General features: G+C 39.0%; 1 protein-coding gene across 9 annotated transcripts in view; it reads left to right on the plus strand.

The window, feature by feature from the left end:
* The window catches only part of thrb (thyroid hormone receptor beta), a 162,722-nt gene that overhangs the window by 136,910 nt on the left and 6,650 nt on the right, over positions 1 to 19,162 (plus strand). For 6 of the 9 annotated variants that reach the window (XM_078268357.1, XM_078268356.1, XM_078268358.1 and 3 more), the window contains 6 exons: positions 6,652 to 6,752; positions 6,842 to 6,989; positions 8,410 to 8,615; positions 11,061 to 11,147; positions 12,382 to 12,528; positions 13,445 to 13,703. In XM_078268357.1, coding sequence (XP_078124483.1) covers positions 6,652 to 6,752; positions 6,842 to 6,989; positions 8,410 to 8,615; positions 11,061 to 11,147; positions 12,382 to 12,528; positions 13,445 to 13,703 — 948 coding nt within the window. Of the gene's footprint in view, positions 1 to 3,974; positions 5,165 to 6,651; positions 6,753 to 6,841; positions 6,990 to 8,409; positions 8,616 to 11,060; positions 11,148 to 12,381; positions 12,529 to 13,444; positions 13,704 to 19,162 lie in introns of those variants that run through there. The other 3 variants (XM_078268363.1, XM_078268365.1, XM_078268362.1) reach the window with 3 other exon arrangements.

The following is a 19,162-nucleotide window of genomic DNA, read 5'->3' on the forward strand; positions in this document are numbered from 1 at the left end:
TTTTTCAACTTCAAAGACGCCCCGAGCTGCAAAAAAGAAGTTGGCGGTGGCGTTTAAAAAAACGCTCACGACTTGTTTTGGAAACGCAGTTTACTCCGTAGGATTAAAATGTAAAACAGACGCTGGCAGCTTAATAAAAGACGCCAAGTTTGAACATAGCCTTTAACACTTTTTTGGCACTTTTGTCTTGCTAATCCAATGCTGTTAAATCATTTTAAGATGAGGGCATTGTTAATAGCTCACTACATTAGTTGTCGGAGCATAGAGTAATGTCCCATAATGCAATTTGAAATATAAATAGACAGAAGTACGACTGTGAATCACGTTCTATGGAGAATTTTTGTTCAAATATACAGTCCAGGGTTTTCCCTGCCATTATGAGGTAGCAGCACCTAAGCCGAATAAATGTAAAATCGACGTGAGCAACAAAACTACTGTCTAAGAAATAAATCTGTAAAATAACAGAAAAAGTTCTGGCAGCTCATTACCCAGACTTTGTCCCGTCATTAAAAAGAAAGAAGACATTTTGTGTGCAGCCAGAGGTGTAGATTTCGGGGGTGGGGATGCAGGGGATGAATATTTAGAAGAGGTAGATGAAAGAACCCACTCCCCAATAGAGGTAAAGGAGTTAAAACATCTACATGTACTTTACTACATCGGGGGGGTTAAAACTATATTTTGACAAAACTCCTACCTAAAAATCGGTTTATTTATGTTTAAAAAGACATTTATTTACTATTTTTAACCTGCAAACTCATTTCAAGCACCAAAACAATTCATACAACGCATCATAAGTTAAGGTTTGTTTTCAAAAGAGATTTGAGGAATTCAAAAAAGTGAACATCAACGTTTCAGCTCTAGAAAAAATCGGGGCATCACTATACGGAAAGCTGAGTTATATGCACGGGGATCAGTTATATGCAAAAACCTTAAAACGGTACATTTAAGAAGATATGTGAAAATTCCTTTCAGACCTCAGAGGGTTAAAGAACACAACAGGAAGTGGAAAAAAATGAGAGATTTATGTAGATTTAAACTTTGGAGCTTCTGGTTTCAACAAGGTCTTTGTAAAATTGTATATTCGGAAGAACCCCGATTACACGTATTTCTTATAATCCTGCAAACCAACAGTATTGATCGCGTCTTTTGTGGCAAAGTGCGCAGACTGGCTGCAATTCAGTTCGCTTCAGAGTTCAGATAAGTACAAGCAGCAGGGAGTTGAAAGATATAACTGCAGGCATCTTTTATACTCAGACTCCGCCATGTGTTCACATTCCACGTTCATGTTTGTGTCCCGCCTCTACGACCTAGCAACATGTTCTGTGTTCTGGTGTCTGGTCATCTTAAGAAGATCTCAGGCGCCGGCCGGATCAAATCTGACCCAAAATGTCTCTAAAAGAAGCTTTACAGTCATTTAAATACAACTTTATAATGAACCACTAATACTTTAATGACTATTGACTGATTAAACTTAGAAAAAACAATCTATATTTTTTGACAGACTTGTCTATTGATTTAACATTGGGTTTCTTGATAAGGATCATAGGAGAGTTCTGTTGGGAAATAATACATACTTCTAATAGTTTTAGGAAAAGGGCAGAATTCCATTTAGGTATCATTATTTCTTTGTTCCTCTGTAATCAGTATCAGTAATCTTTCTCCTTGCTACTGATATAGAGTTATCACATATATCATTTTTCAATTTTGAGTTTTTGGGCTATTTTGCTTCCATAACATGTTTCTTTCAGACTATTGAGAGGGGGGAGGATCCAAAATACACATTTATGTGTTTATGTCACTTTATTTTGTCTATTTGTGCCTGTAGATTTCTCTTAAATTCGCCAAAAGTTTTCATTAGATAATGCCTCATTTGCATATTTAAACATTAAAAAAAATCATAAAACTCGTAATACAAAAAAGAATTGTCTTAATGTAAGTAATCAGCTGGGAAAGTTTTATGTTGCTGTACCCTCTTCACCTGTCATGTCTTGCAACATGTGTGGACTTTTAAAAGTCAATTTTCTCATAATGAGTTTTCCTCAGACTCCAGAAATCTCCACGTCAGTAGAACATACACCAAACTCCGCAGTTTCATTTTTCTATGTTCTGAATGTTTCACAGACTTTTGTCAATGCAGTATATCATTCATAGCCTCATTTCATACTATATATTATATTTCTTTGAAGAATTTATAATAATCAATTGAATAAACATATATTTCAACAATTTCAAGTAAACTGTTAAATGAGCTGAATGATTGAATCATGTTGGTATTTGCCAGTTAAAGTCATAGACAACAAATGAATCAGCAACTATTTCCATCATTCATTAAATGTTCAAGTAATCTTCTAGGAAAACATGAGACTGGGCCCCCGGATAGCTCAGTTGGTAGAGCAGGCACCCATATATAGAGAGGTTTACTCCTCAATGCAGCAGGCCCGGGTTCAACTCCGACCTGCAGCCCTTTGCCCCCTCTCTTTCTCCCCTTTAATTTCTTCAGCTGTCCTGTCAATAAAAGCCTAAAAATGCCCCCCAAAAAAAAAAAAAACGTGAGAAAAAATCACTTGTTCCAGCTTTTTAGAAGTAAATGTTTTCTGGTTTTTCTTCTACACTGAATATATTTCGGTTTTGGACTTTTATGGCGTTTTAGAGACCAAAGTACAATGAACTGGCTACATAAATGAGTTTAGAAATCTGTACAATAATCATCTTTTTTCATTCTGTAGGGTGCGTGCGTGCATTTTAATAATAGCATTTCTATAAAGGATATATAGAACAACCTGTTATGGGGAAGTACTTTGTGAGAAAACGTTGATTCAAAGCTTTATTGTCTTATGCACAGTAAGGAAACCGTTTCCCTGTACAATGAAATTCTTCCTTCGCTGTCCTCAGAATGCCAAACTATGTAAAATCTACAATATATACTACAAATATACAAAATAAACATTTTAAACGGCAGCATGTGAAAAATACAGCAACAATATTAATAATAAACGGTGCAAATGTAAACAGTGCAAGTTCTGCGAGGAATATCACCACTCCTATCAGCTGTCTGATGGCAGTGAATGAATCTCAGCAGATACACCTCCCCGCCATAAGGCTTATCCCTTTCTTATTGAGCAGGAAGCCTAATCAATATGGCTGAGTATAGCCTGTGTGGAGGATAATGAGTGTATTATCTGAAACTGAGCAGGCTATGTGTCACTCTTACATTGTGGGGAAACAATATTGATTTTTCTTGATTATTCTTCGAAAATAAAACAATTTTCACAGAAAATACTAATATAATATTGTATATAATGTCTTATATGTAATATATATTTTAATTTTTTGTATTCTTAATATTTTGTAAGATTTTAGTTCAAAAAGTACACTTTTTGATTGATGTAAAAACAGTTATCAAAGAATAGAATCTGATATCTAGTTTTTGTTTTTGTACGCATTGTTTTTATTTCTTTATTTTTTATTTCGAACAAAAAAATAACAATTAAAATAAAATATAAAATCACAATTAGTACGTAGCAACACACCAAAAGGAAAAACAATATCTATAAAGTGTTAGAAACAATACGTTCAATCTGAAGCCGAAGCTTGTTATTTTTCACACCCCTCATCCAACTTGAAATAGTTCCTGTATATATTATATATTTTTGTAAAACAAGATAACAAATCATTTTAAACACCTTTTTTACATTTACATGGTTTGATTTTTTTTTTTTTTTTTTAAATAAAAATAAAATGTCATGTTGTTATGATGGTAGCACATACATTGAGATGCATATACTTACATGTTATTATATGCACAAACAATACAGATCATTAACATGATCATTTATTCCCTGATTTGATTTGCCCAGTAACCTAAATGAAGTTAGTTTTGGTTATTATTTATTTAACTGAAGTGTTATTTAATCGCAGTAATTTCCACGTTAAAATACTGTCAAGTGCTCAGTGTTTCTTATTTACATTCTGTCCGTTGGCTTGTGGTAGGGGTCTTAATGGTGAAAGAAAGCTAAGGGTTAGGGTTCTGTGTGTAAAACACAAAACCCTTCTTAAAATCGTCTTAGTGTCACAGCTTTCACTAATAGTTGGCAGGAATAATTATATGGCCATGACCTAAGTGAGCTTGTTTACGGATATTGTTTAAAATACCCAGAGGATAAGTACAGCAGGGGTTAATACACAAAGGTTAAAGGGTTAGGGAAGGTATCGGGGTGAAGACAACTACTCATTCTGACATGAGATGAGAACCCTTATCAAAAGGCTTTTAGAGTTAATTCAAAGTTTTCTTGGACGTTTTTCATCGCTTTCTTTAGAATTGTTTTTCCACTCTGTGGGGTTAGATGCAGGTGCTACACCCAAGGTCTATCTTAATCTGTGACATCACCGCTGTCGGTGACACATTGAGGATTTGTGGAGTGTAAGATTAGAGCTCTCCGTCGGCATAAATCTCTGCTTCCCTAGCCATGTGGTGGCAGCTGGGGCAGTTGCTAGGTGTAGGCTGTGGTCTGTGGACACGCCGGATAAAACCAACTGTGCGTTTACGGTTATTATTAGGGCTCGATGCTCTTTCTTAGACCTGATTTTTATTTTTTTTTATTTTTTTTTAGAACCTGCTAAATTCAGCATTTTGCCTGAAGATGGTCTAGTACTGAAACATTGCCTACTATTAAACTTTATATATTTTTTGAAAGTTAGACAGGGACTTTCTTTGCAACTTTAGAACCTGCTAAAACGGCTAGTTCTACGAGGTGACCCCAGAACTTTTTTTCTGGTGCTCTGCTGTGGCACTCGATGATGAACTACTGCATACCAGACATGTATGAGATGCCTCACTCTGGGCTGGGAGGCTACTCGGCGCAGGGCGGTGGGGAACACTGCATGTACGCGGCGGGCAAGGGACTAACCGGGTACGGACCCAGGTACGGACCCGGGTACGAACACTGTGAACCCCAGCCGCTGCACCATCCGCCCTGCATGGAGCAGGCTTGGCCACCCAGCCAGCACTACTCTTGCTCGTACGCTGGTGGCCCGCCTGTGTTTAACAGCGAGTATAGCAACATGGAGATCCCTCTCAGCCATTACCACCATCAGCCTGAATATTTCCCTGAGATCAAATCTGACTTCTCACACCTAAAGTGGATGCAGGGGGCGCACCAGAAAGGTATGACGTCCCGATTGTGATTGTCACAAGGGGTATTTTTTTTTTGTAAATTTTTTTTTTTTAATTGTACTAATGAAATTGCTTCCGTTGTAGTAGTCTCTGTAGTTGTCTCCAAGGGCGTTACTTTGGGTTCAACATTGAGATCTCCACTTTTGGGCAAAATTTTAAACGCAGAAACATTTAATTTCCTGCATTCTGGTGATTTTAGCTACACTTTGTGCCTTTTCGGCATCAATTTGTGGTGCAAAGGTCCTTATTTATGTAAAGGAAATACAGTATGATAGGTTTTTTTCAGGGGGGTTGCACTGGCCAGTTTTGATTATTACGCCAATGGTTGTCTCTCTGGATTGTTTATGAAGAATACGTTTTTTTTTACAAATATATATATATATTTGTTAATTAGTGATGACTCTTCCTTGATCAATGAATCAATGACGTCTAGGATTTCTGAATTAAGTCTGATAAGCATAAATCCAAGACTTAAGGCGCCATGCGGTGGCCGGTCTGTGAGCAGGACTCGTGCATCTGATGCTCAGAGTGTTTGACTGAGGCGGGCGGGAGTTCCTTATTGATTGATGAGGAAGCAACAGAAGGCTGATGCAGGATTCTTAACAAACCCCAAAAAAAGATATTGATCAGTTTGCTAACCTCTGATCCTGGAGTCTGCCACAGGTCAAAGCAGTGAGCTCATTAAGCCCAATCCCAAAATTGGGCCAAGTGTTAACTCAACGGTGCTATCTGTGGAAGTCATTGCTGATATTGCACTACAAATATTAGGTGTGGTACTGTTGGACATAAAAGAGTCAGCCTACTTTTAGATCTCCATGTGTGACTTTTCAAAAGCCACATAATTCAGTCACCAGTTGGAACCTACATGTTACAAATGGACACGAAGGAACAGTTAATATACTGTAGATACAGTATATAAAATGGCTTGTTAGCCTTCTCTTTGATCGGCACTTGTTTCAAGTTTCACATTTTTCTATGTGAAACGGAAAAGAAGTCAAACAACTAATACATTTAAAACTAAAGGGGCACTTGGGCTGCACAGACCTCCGCCAAACACCCCATCTTGCATTGATGCATCCATTGCACAGATATTAACCTCAGAAAGCTGTTGTCCTTCAAGTTATTTTAATTGAGACGAAAAGTAAAAGCAGCAGGGCTAAGACTTCTGTTCCCATTTTCAGTGTGTGGATTTGTCATCACTATTACGTCAGAGAGAGTCAGTTCCAGCTCGGCCGCCTCCCACCAGCAGTGTCATCTCTGGTTCATGAGGGCCTGGTTGTTAACAAAAGTAAAAAGATATGTAAAAATGCCCATGGACCTCAGAGGGTTCATTTTAAAATCCGGTTGAAAATGTGAGCATGTGAGACGCCCCAGTGAATAAAACCACAGCAGTTGTGAAAAATTGTACAATGGGTGATTTTTTTCTTCCCCCAATAAAATCTGATATTAACCATTTGCTCTTTCTTTACCCTCTCCAGGGTACATTCCAAGTTACCTGGACAAGGATGAGCTATGTGTAGTGTGCGGGGACAAAGCCACAGGCTATCACTATCGCTGCATTACCTGTGAAGGTTGCAAGGTAACACAAGCGACTCCTGATCATTTGCAGCTAATTCGGTGTGTTTCCTTTCGAGGCGTTTCTGAGCATTGTGCCTGTCTGCTCTCAAGGGTTTCTTCAGGCGGACGATTCAGAAGAATCTCAACCCAACCTACGCTTGTAAGTACGAGGGGAAATGTGTCATCGATAAAGTGACCAGAAACCAGTGCCAGGAATGCCGCTTCAAGAAGTGCATTGCGGTGGGCATGGCGACCGACTGTAAGTTTCACAGGCTGAGATTGGCTGTTGTGTCTGCTTGTTTGTATTCTGTTAATGTGTTCAACAGATCCAGTGGCGCCGGCAGGATTCTATTTCATAGTACGCACAAAAAACGCCCGCTCACTGAAGCAGTGAACTGCGCCAGAAATCAGCTGTTCTTATAATATTTAATGTGTATGTGAGTGTGCTCCTAGCGTACTTTTTATCATTACATAATGACCAGATCATGAAAATATTTGACTGAAGCGTGATGCGCTCAGAGCAGACAGCTGTCAGCGAGCCTGTACGGAGATATGAATAACATGATTTCTCTGTGTGCCATGTAAACATCATTTCCCGAATATGATCAAAACGGGATAAGCTTCATAACTGCAATATTCATGTTAACACACATGATTCAAACCACACGCTAGCTCCGTCCGTGGGTTTAGTGATACTCTGCGTCCATAGCAACCAGTTTATCTACGGATCGAGTCATAACAATGAACATTCTGATTAATAGTGGATGGGTTGTTGGTGAAATAAGGTATAATTAATGAGACAATGATTACTGTGAACAGAGCAGAACAGAGCTGCTGTCAGCTGCTGCTCCTGTGCACATTTACTCATTGTTGTTATTATTAGATGAGTAGCATGGCTCACAGAAAACAATGTACTCACAATGTGTACAGGATTACGGCTGAATGGATCAACCTGCCAGAGTATGTGATACATACATCACATATTTAGCCAGGATTTGGCAAAATAAATTACACAGTGCATACTGTGTGAATAACAGCTGAAATGAGTCAATCAGTTGGTTGATCAACAGAAAACTCATTGGCAGCTATTTTGATAATTGATTAATCATTTCATTCAAATATTCGCTGGCTCTAGCTTGTCAGACTTGAGAATTTGATGCTTTTTTTATTGTCACGCATCATAGTAAACTGAATATCTTCGGACTGATAAAACAAGCCGCTGGGAAACTGCACATTTGTCATTAATTTCTGACATTTCATAGACAAAAAAATGTACTGATCAATTGAGCTGATAATTGGCCGATGAATCAGTGATGAAAATAGTTCGTAAACAAAACATCATGACCCAATCTGGCGGGAAGAAACGTTGGCGTCGGTGTTTCCAAAGGTCTCCGTTTGCGGCCGTTAAGACTGCAACACAACCCCGCAGATTCCAACATGTGAGAAGTGTTTTCAAATGTCTCCGGTTTACGGTCTCTGAAACACAAAGTGAGGTGTAAACTTAGCAAAAGATATTCATTTCTAAACCAAAACATAGCAATGTAAATTTAGCCTTTTTTTCCAGGTAATTCATTTTCTTCTACACCCTCCCGCTCCTCCTCATTACCTTCCATTCTCAATGCCCCCCCCCCCCCCCCCCCCCCCCCCCCCTCCCCCCAACACACACACACACTCCCCAGTGGTGCTGGATGACAGCAAGAGGCTGGCCAAGCGGAAGCTAATCGAGGAGAACCGGGAGCGCCGTAGGAAGGAGGAGCTGCAGAAGACGGTGTGGGACCGACAGGAGCCTACCCAGGAAGAGTGGGAGCTGATCCGTATGGTGACGGAGGCCCACATGGCCACCAACGCGCAGGGCAACCACTGGAAGCAGAAGCGGAAATTCCTGGTGAGACATCCTCCCTCCCTCTCTTCCTCCTTCCCTTCTCACAACGGCCTTCCTTGTATTGATTACCCTGCCTTTTCCAATCCAACCCCCCCTCCCCCCCCCCTCATAGACAATATAAGATAAGATAACATATTATGTAATAAAACGTCAAAATGTAATACATTTTTACTTGATTATGTAATAACACCAATAGCATAACACAATACAAACTCTTCATATGTAATGAATTTCTCCACATTTTGTGATTCATTATTACATAATGCGTATAAATTAAGATAAGACGAGCAATTACAATATTTCATGGTGACATAGGCTATATTTATTACTTTTTGATTTTCTTTCTCCAAATGCCTTTCAAAGCCAGTAGAGACAAATCCCGGGAAGGGAGAAAAACATGCTTTGGTTTGTCGGCATTTCTTCAAACCAATCACAATCGTCTCGGGTTGCGCCAAGCGCCGGACGTAATGACGGTGCCTCTGCTAAATAGCCTCGGGAAGGAACTTGTTTTGGTGGAACATGTGTACGTTCAAAAGTAGTTTGTCGTGCCACTGAAAACTCAGATTGGACAGATAGTCTAGCTAGCTGTCTGGATTTACCCTGCAGAGATCTGAGGAGCAGTTAACCATAGTCCTCAGAAATCCGCCGGAGTTTAGAATTACAACACAAAGAAAGAGGAAGGGGACGGACATCCGGCCGAAAATGAGGGACATCCGGCCGATCTTCCGGCGGCACCAGAGCAATCCTCCAAAGGAATCGTCATTGATATACAGTAGTTATTACATATTGCAACATATTATTACATTTTTGTAATTTTGTAAGAACCACTGCATTATCTAATAATTTATTGTCGAGACATTTTTTACACATTTCGTTTAGGGTTTTAATTACAAAATGCGGCAGACTATTACATAATTCTTTGTTACAGACCCCCCTTCCACATCACACCCCTGTCTCCGACACTTCCCCCCGACCCCGGTCCTACTGTTCCCTGTGTTAATATGTCTGTGTGTTTTTGTATCTCCTTGTAGAATGGGGAGAATTAGCTGGACGCTGGAGAAAAGTGTGTTCCTCAACGCAGCACCACTAATTTATAATGGGACATCTCATTTCTGTCTTTTTCTTATGTCTTACAATGGAATGATCCTTAATATCGCTAATACTAATGACTCGCTTTCTTTGTGTGCTTTCATGTTTCTCTCGTTCTGTTTGTAGCTTTTGATTTCTCACCTGACTAATTTCCTTTTTCTTTTCTGTAAAGTCTAATCGCTCTGTTCAGATTGAAAGTCCGTCTCAACTGTTTACTGAATTTATTTTGGGTTTCTATGATGCCATCAGAAGGAACACTCGTTAAAGCATACAATTGAAATGTTTTTCTTTTTTAACCGGTGTCATAGGAGGTTTATGTTAAGGAGAGGACAGTATTTATACAAGGATCTCATTTGTTGTGGAATTTGTGGATCATTCTGAAATTTTGAGCAGACAAAAATTTTTTTATGTGAAGGAGCGCTCAACTGACACAAAATAGACCACGGACACCCCCATAGGCGGAAATTGCGGGGGATGTAGCATCATCTGTATTAGAGAAAAGAGTCACTTCATCTGATGTTTAAAGTGATTAAAACCGCTTTGACAGCCTACTTCCACAACTACACATATCCTATACATAGACATATAAATACAATTTTGTATTTATTTGTGTCACTTTACATGCGTCACTTCATACGAATGTAGCGCAATCTATTTCACTACTTTTGCACTTTCAGCACATTACCTAACTGTACTGAAAATGACCCATCGTAGAAAAACATGTCAAAAAAATCCCTTGGAAATGTTTTTATAAATAATTAGATTATATTAGATTTTCGGTTTTGACTGATGAAGTCGTACAATCCCATCACAGTAGGGTAGTTTTGTTTAAATAATCCATCGCCCATCAATTCAAATAAAATTCCGAGTAGGGCTATGATTATTTAAAACGATTGCTCATTGACCCTTGGAAAGATGTTGCTGTTATTAAACTTAAAAAACATTGAAACAGTGAAACAAATCAACAGTGAAAACACCTTGACTGTGAAATTTCCCTCTCGTTTGATTTTTTTTGTTTGTTTAGTATACAAGACAAAATAAACGTAATGGGGAAAATAATCCGGTTTTTTTCCCTCCAATTTATTTATTTATTTTTATGATCGTTCGGAGCCGAAATCGTATTTGCGATTACAATTTTTATTCTATTTCCGAGTTGTCAAGTGTTTCTGAGGACCTGTTTGAAGTTGGGGGTCCTGAGTCTGAACGTCACCATAGAAACCCATCTTGGATTTCTGTCCTCATCTGTTTTCTATCTGCACACTCTTTCATCTGTCCTCAGTTTTAACTTGTTTCCTTTTGTAGTTGGCTTGACACGGGTTCCTCATTGAAACTTCACAATTCCTGTTGATTATCCAACAGGTCGAGGAAGCTATGCTTCTTAATGAAATAACATGTAATTTATTCTATACTTCTGACCAGAGTGCAGCGGGGGTGAAGGAAACTAAGGTAAGGGAACAAATGTTTACTAAAACTCAAGTACTGCCTTTTCAACATGTGCATGACACAGTGTGTACTTTACATTGATATGCATAACACGTTTAATTATGTGCCGTAGAGCTCAACAGTGTGGTTCCGGAAGTAAAAATCCCATTAATTTACTCCATAGAGAGCCAAAGTCATGCCCCTTCCGGTGGACCTCATGGGAACCTTAATTCATTAAAAATATGAACGAGAGTCAGTGGAGAGATAATAATTATTTTTTGGACCCGTTTGAATTGAGCCATGGATTACAAATATGATGTTCGTCAATTTAAAAGAGAATTTTTCAACCGAAGAAAGTCTCAGTTAGCCGTAGGTTTGTCATATGACTAATGAGACTTTCTTCGGTTGAAAAAATTTCTTCTAAAATTGACGAACATCAATCCATGGCTCAATTCAAACAGGATAAAAAAATTATTATTATCTCTCCATTGACTCTAGTTAATATTTTTTTCAAAAGATAGGTCCCATTGGCTGGAAGTAGAAGGGTGTGACTTCAGCTCTCTATAAGGATTTAGATTATCAGCCATAATGTCTAGACCATCCGAGGTAGACTGACCACGAGCTACGAGGTTGTGAGCTTTCTTCTCCTGTAAAAGCTGCATGTCGGTATGAAATCAACCTTGTTTTAAGAAAAAAAAAATGTGCGACCTTATGGAGAAATATTACACTACCCACAATCCTAAGCGTAACAGCGCTGTCTCTGGTGGAACTTGTTGTTACCATGGAAATGTTTACACCAAGGGCCAAGGGCGTAGGTTTTGTTTCAACACATTATAACTAGGGTGCCCCTTCTGAAATGACACCCACGAACAGCTAGTGCGAGCTGCTACCATTGAAGTCTATGATTGTTTCTATCGTTTCTTTGCCTTTTTTGCTGTTTTCAAAATATTCTTTTCTGCCAAATCAAATGTTTGATGGTCACAATTCGTCTCGAAGCTTGGTTCCAGACTTAAAACTCTTTGTATCAGCATTTAATGAAACGTCAAAGGAGATATTGAACAGGGAAAAAAACTTTTGAAACCAGAGCCGTTAAAAAAGTGGGTGGTCACTGTTGTATAGATATGTGATGTCTGTGGTGATGCGTTCCCATTTACATCTTTTCATCCAGGCAAAATATGGTCAACTAAATCAAAAGTAAACCATTTTACTCACAAACATAGACGGTTCTGACGTTGACCTCCTCTCTTTGTCGTTTCAGCCTGAGGAGAATGGTCAAGCGTCCATGGTCAATACACCCGAAGGAAACAAAGTGGATATAGAAGCCTTCAGTCAGTTTACAAAAATTATCACCCCTGCCATAACCCGAGTGGTGGACTTTGCCAAAAAACTGCCTATGTTTTGTGAGGTAAATGTAGCTGCTTATTTGACAAAGTTGTATGTAGACAAATTGTATATCTGAATACATTACACATTTTCTATAGGCTCAGTCTGCCACAAAATCATTTGTCATTTTTACTGTCCTTTAAGGCTGCCCCCTCTATTTTTCCACTATTACAGTGATGTGTATGTATTTGTATGCGTATATTGTCTGTTCTACTAACAACTAGCGGTGTAACGGACCATAGTTGATCCATGGTCTGTATGGATCATCAACACTCACGATTCGGAATGCATGTGAACCGCTGATTAATTGCAAAGTTTAACCATAATAATAGTGTGAAATACATGTTTACTGTAGCTGTAACTTAAAGTAGGCTGATACATCTCTATGGAAGGCTGCCGTAAAAAGATACAGGCAACGCAATTTTCTGTTCACGGGAACGGGGCATGTTAAAATCAGTTGATAGAGATGGTCATAGCTACTGGAAAAGCGGTGACGCTGGCTACAGAGCACCATCATATCAGCGGCAGTTGGTAGTTAAGTTACCCAAGAATAGGGTGCTTTGAGCCGGGTACAGGGCACTGCGGACTGCCGGTCGTTTTGGCGGACATTACGGTTAAGTTTAGGCGAAAAAAAGCGACGACAGTTAAGTTTAGCCACCAAAGCGACCAGTTGAGGAAAAAGATCGTGGTTCGGATTAAAACACTCCCAAGGAACACTCTGGGGTGAATATCTGATGTTTTCCCCGGGAAAGCAAACTCTGCTCCCAGGCTTGAATGTGCTGTGTTTTATGACAGTTCTTTAAGTAATAATTAGGAAGAATTTAAAAAAATCCGAGAATTGATCTGATCCGTGACTCAAATTGATCCGATTCCAACCGTGAGTTTGTGATCCGTTGCACCCCTTCTAACAACGCTCATCTCTTTCTCCCTCCGATCAGCTGCCTTGTGAAGACCAGATCATCCTGTTGAAAGGCTGCTGCATGGAGATCATGTCGCTGCGAGCCGCAGTCCGCTACGACCCGGAGAGTGAGACGCTCACGCTCAACGGCGAGATGGCGGTCACACGGGAGCAGCTGAAGAACGGAGGCCTGGGCGTGGTCTCGGACGCCATCTTTGACCTGGGCGTGTCGCTGTCCTCCTTTAACCTGGATGACTCTGAGGTGGCTCTCCTACAGGTCGTCATCCTGCTTTCATCCGGTAAGCACCGGGTGTCCGGACTCTCACCACGCACGCCTACATCAGCTGACCAGTTCTGTCTTCTTTTAGGCTATTAACCCTCAGACAGTGGTGGAGAGCCTGGGTCTGCCGAGGTTTCTTCCTAAAAGGGAGTTTTTCCTCGCCACTGTCACACTAAATGCTTGCTCTTGGGGGAATTACTAGAATTGTTGGGGCTTTGTAAACTATAGAGTGTGGTCTAGACCTACTCTCTCTGTAAAGTGTCTCGAGATAACTCCTGTTATGATTTGATACTATAAATACAATTGAATTGAAATCCTGTATAAATTGATCTATAATAAAAACTAACAGCTAGAGCATTAATTCTTTTTGCAGCAGAAAGCTAAGGCTTCAGTATCTTGTGTCATTACGTTGTGAAAAATGAGCATATCTCATAAAACAAAAAAAATTTCATAGTGTTAGGAAACATTTAGTTCATGTTTCTACATTTCTACATATTATAGATCAATATGTTATGTGTGTTTATTTAGTAAAATGTGATGAAAACACGTCCAATTTTTGTTGTACTGATTTTAGAGATATGAAGCATTTAAAGATACTCCAAGAAGTGACATCACAATGAGCAAAAATTCCAGTGTAGGCACTCGGGGACCATTTCTATTGCAGAGTTTAATGGATGAATGTGTTCTTTTCATTACTGCTGACCATTTGAGTCCGGGTCCGGGGCCCGGCCACCAAATTATTGTAAATGTTTTGAAAGTTTGTCATTACAGAAAAATACTTTGCACATCTATAACGTGAGAAAGGTGCGTTGGAGGGGGATAAAGTTAAAAAGAAACCCCTGCACACTGTCTAACTTGCAAAAAATAAATTCAATAGTAGGCAACGTTTCGGTACTAGACCATCAGGCAAAATGAATGCAGTGAGTTTCTTTGCAACTTTAGAAAGTTTTTTTTTCAAAAATGTCTTAACATGAATCCAACAAATTATTAGCAAATATAAATCAGCCTGTGGAAAAAAAAACATCAGAGTTGGAAAAAGTATAAACATATTATACTGAAGTAAAAGTACCAATAATTTGATGAAATATTACTCAAGTACAAGTGAAATTACCTATCTGAAAGTAGTTCATTTAAAATGTACTTTAAGTAAAAGTTACTTAGTTACATAAAAACAACAACTGTGAAACGGGGCGGCGGGATCTCTCCCATGTAGTGAAAATAAGACAAGGGGTCATAAATCCATAAGTCATACATTTTGTTTTTAATTCAAGAAAAATCTATACAAATGTATAAACACTATACAAATGTATACACATGTAATAACAACATAACACATCTCACCCATGACATTTCATGCTACAATCCTCTCCCAAAAAACTGAGCTCTCCCTTTACCATTCACATTGCTGATACATTTGATGTGACTGTAAATTCAAAGGCTCGTTTACATTCCAACCGGTGACAATTTCGGTGGGGCACAGCCTATTTGTTCAACCGAGACTAATGTTCACAGCCCAGACTAGCAGCTAGCTTCTACACACTGATGAACGATGTGACAGTTATCGAGACTTCGTATCACTTTTATTTTAAAAGCTAACTCCTCTTATATCTTCCCCTCGATAACCCTCGCTCTACTATGCCCTCTTCTGCCGTACAGTCAACACCAGTTACCGTCAGCGGAGCGGATGTTTTGGCCTATATTACAAGGAGTTATTTCAGATACTTTCCTGTTTTAAGTTTTTTATAGAGACACACACACCCATACTAAAGGGTCCTCGCCTGGGTCAGGGAACCCGAAGGCGAGGCAAGAGACTTTGATTAATACCCCAGATGTCCCCTTATTCACGGGCGTTTTAACCTCCTATACAGAAAAAGTATTGCCCGAGGGAAGCTTCATAACCATATGATTTTCAGTAATACTCACAGTTTAAAGCTGCTCTTCGCGGAATCACCAAAAGTTCAAATCCGCTGAAAAATGCAGTCTCCGATGAGTTGAGAGGAGGCTTGCTGTCAAAATCGATCCCCGCTGGGTTGCAACTCACCCAGCGGTTAAAGAGGAGTCAAACTGCCTCCCGTAGGGGTGTTCCCCTACCGCTTGGCAGGGTTGAAGAAAAAGAGGAAAAAATAAGTCTTCCAAAAAGGCACAAAACAGATACACGGGTTTTGTTCCCTAGTTCAAACTTGAACTCAGGTATTTTTATTTTAATTAAAGCAGAAAGTAAAAAAAAAGGCAAAAAGCTAAAATGCACTAAGTCCCTAACAGAATAAAATGAATGCTCTAATACAGAGATTCTTTCAGTACAAAATGCCCCAAAAAGAGACCAACCAACTCGTACCTGTCAGCAAGTTACCTCTATTTATACGTACACTGATCAGTTTCCTAGCCCAACACGAGCTCAGGTATTTTTATTTATTTTATAAAGAAAAGCAAAGCTAACACAGCAGTGTAAAAATAAAATGCACTACACTCAAAACCAATCTGATTCTATGAGTTTCCCTCCAAGTGCTGAGAGGTTTAATAAATCTTCTAAGTCCCACTGCCCAAAGGCACAAGGTCCCCTATTCTGTCCCTAAGTGCCATACTCCGTACCTCCCGATTGGAGGCCCTGACCCTCTGTGCTGTGAGCACAATTCATCTCCCTCCCCTCATAGACGCAGCTCGGGGGTGTTCACTTTAATTTCATCTTTTTTGCAAGACAATACACCAAAAGCTTACAGGAAACACACCACGTGCCATACAGGATATGCAGCTGGGGTTCAACAGTTTGTGGTCGGCCGACTTCCTCTTGTACCACTCTGCACAAACCTAACCTTGTCCTACGGGTTGCTAGTGCTAGACAAAAATTAGCAATGCCACGAAACATGTTGTTTTGCTGATTGGCAATTTGCTATTAGTCATGAAAACTTTTGGCAGGTACATCTGGCATTGCATTATGATACTATTGGCCCTCTTGAATCAAATGTGGCCAAGGATTTTTGTCGTTTTGGGCACCAGAATTCGATGTTTCAGCTAGCATTTCTACTGAAACAGTCTCTGAACCGTTGTCGCTAGCCTGATCTGACTCCATCTCGTTCTCAATCTCCTTCAGAAAGACTTGGTCCTGGTAGGCAGCCTAGATGCTGATCATTCCTCACTGTAGTGGTTCCAGGCGCAACTTTTTTTCTTCCTTTCGGTTGTCGTTAGTCAAAGTTTGTTTTTTACTCAGTAACGGATGGGATTTGTAATGTAGCGAAAGACAATACTTGACTCAAAACGTAATCAAGTACATTTTAAATTACCGATTTTAAAAACTACTTGAAAAAATACAAAATACACAACAAAACTACTCAATACAGTAACGTGAGTAAATGTATTTTGTTACTTTCCACCTCTGAAAACTATAGTCACTATAAGGTAGCCACCCACAGATACATTAATCCTAAGGATTCACTGTGCCACATGTAGGTTTAACATTAAAACATGATTTATAAAATCATGCCAACAATTATTTAAATAGATTAGTATTCTACGCACAAAAAAATTATGTATAAAGTCTTTAGGATGCCCCACATGTTAATGTAGGCTCAGTTTATTATGCAACTTAATTTTATACAATAAATATAGAAGGGGGTCCCTGATCCATCTCTCTCAGTTAAGGGGTCCTTGGCTTAGAACCTGCCATAGAACTTTACAATACAAAACCGTACACACAAAAAGAAAAAGAATGACAAAGGTCCCTTGTCTTGCTGTTATTTCCTAAGTAATGCTTTGTTCACTTCTGCGCAGATAGTGTGAAGCGTATTTTTTTGACATGAAATCCATACCAAACTTCAGTTCAATCAATTAATCGCCGTAATCATTCTGAGGAGCTTTGTCCATGCAGCAAGCTTGGTTTTGGCTCCAGCGCCATTTCTCTGTGTGACGCTCTGCATCTCATTGAAGATCAATACTGTTCTGCTGTGTGTTGTACATGTAGACATGACATGGGGTTAACCTGCCCATCTGTCTCCTCTCTGGCACACTAACAGTAGCCACTACTGTTTAATCAATAACATGTGCAAGGCTGATAAAACCAAGATTTTTTGGATTGGAAGATGATACGTTGAGCTATCATTTCCATTTTTAAAGTTAGCTGTTTGTGTGAAAAATAATTGCAACAATTGCAACAATTTGCTTTTAATAACAGAAAAGCCTGTGAAATGAAACATTCCTTTTAATGTCAGGATAATAGCAAATAGAGTAGAATCATGCATACATAGTGTATTGCTAATTAAAAACACTGCTGAAGACAAACTGAATAAATAAATGCAGCAGCCGTGATGGTCAACAATTCTAAAGGCAGTTTGGTTTATGGTTTCAGTGCAACTTTGTGCATCAAAGTTTAGAATAGAAGTTGACACAAAAACATATATGTGGATGTACTTTGCCGCTGTGAGAGAATCCAGTGATTGCAATCATTGATTTCATTCTAATGGATGAAATCGAGTGAGGCATCCTGGTAATTAGTTTTTTTAAGTTTATTTGTTTCACAGAACATAAAAACAAATTACATTGAAGAAATTCCCAAATACTGTACATGTGAGGGTGTGGTAGAAAACTGTAACACTTATATAAAAAACACAACCAAAGTACATACACTAATGTAAACGTACAAAATCAAAAATACATACAATTATCTGAGCTTTTCATGGTAATGTTGGTTTATTACAATTTGGGCCTATTTCTTATAGCTGTCATACGTTCTATCAGGTATATTTGTGTACTTACCACAATAATTGTTCAGGCCTTACCGGACAAGGAACATAGTGTATATTGTGTGTTGGGAAGTTATGTAACATTACTGTCATGTCTTTCTTTTGGCTATAAATGTATTTTAATTGGCGTTAGCACATGGGGTAATGGTGCACTTCAGCCTCTTGTGGCCGAAATGAGTATTACAACAACATAAACAATGGTCGTGGCAAAACTTATTTTCCTCAGCTGTTAAACAGATTGAAAAACAAATGAAAGAACTTAGCAAATTGAACCTGACAAAAACATTTTTTGACCCACTTCTTAAGTAATAAACACAGGAGAGTAAACTATTAATATCAGACACAAAGAAAATGACTTACTTGCCTCTCAGGGCTTTGGTGTTACCCAAATTGTATGTTGTAGACATTTATCATAGTTTACAGACTTACCTTCGGATTCAACTTTTATCAGCTGTGTGCGAAGATCTCAGAAATGACTTTGGTTATCATAACAGGTCTATGAAAAGTAAAACCCAAATTGTATTAAACCCTAGTTTCCCTTTACATTACCTAGACATTATTCTCACATGCTCTACTCTCTACTTCACCTTCACCTTTTAAGGGTATGTATATAACCTGATCCCCATGTGTTTCATATCAAAATGTTCAGAACAAACTCAGCTTTATGTAACGTGAGGCCCAAATTAGTCCCAGAGCAATGTGTAAAGACATAATTTGGCCCTAAAGCTGAAAAGTTGATGTTCGC

This window comes from Sander vitreus, chromosome 14 (assembly GCF_031162955.1).
Source record: "Sander vitreus isolate 19-12246 chromosome 14, sanVit1, whole genome shotgun sequence".
Lineage (NCBI taxonomy): Eukaryota > Metazoa > Chordata > Actinopteri > Perciformes > Percidae > Sander > Sander vitreus.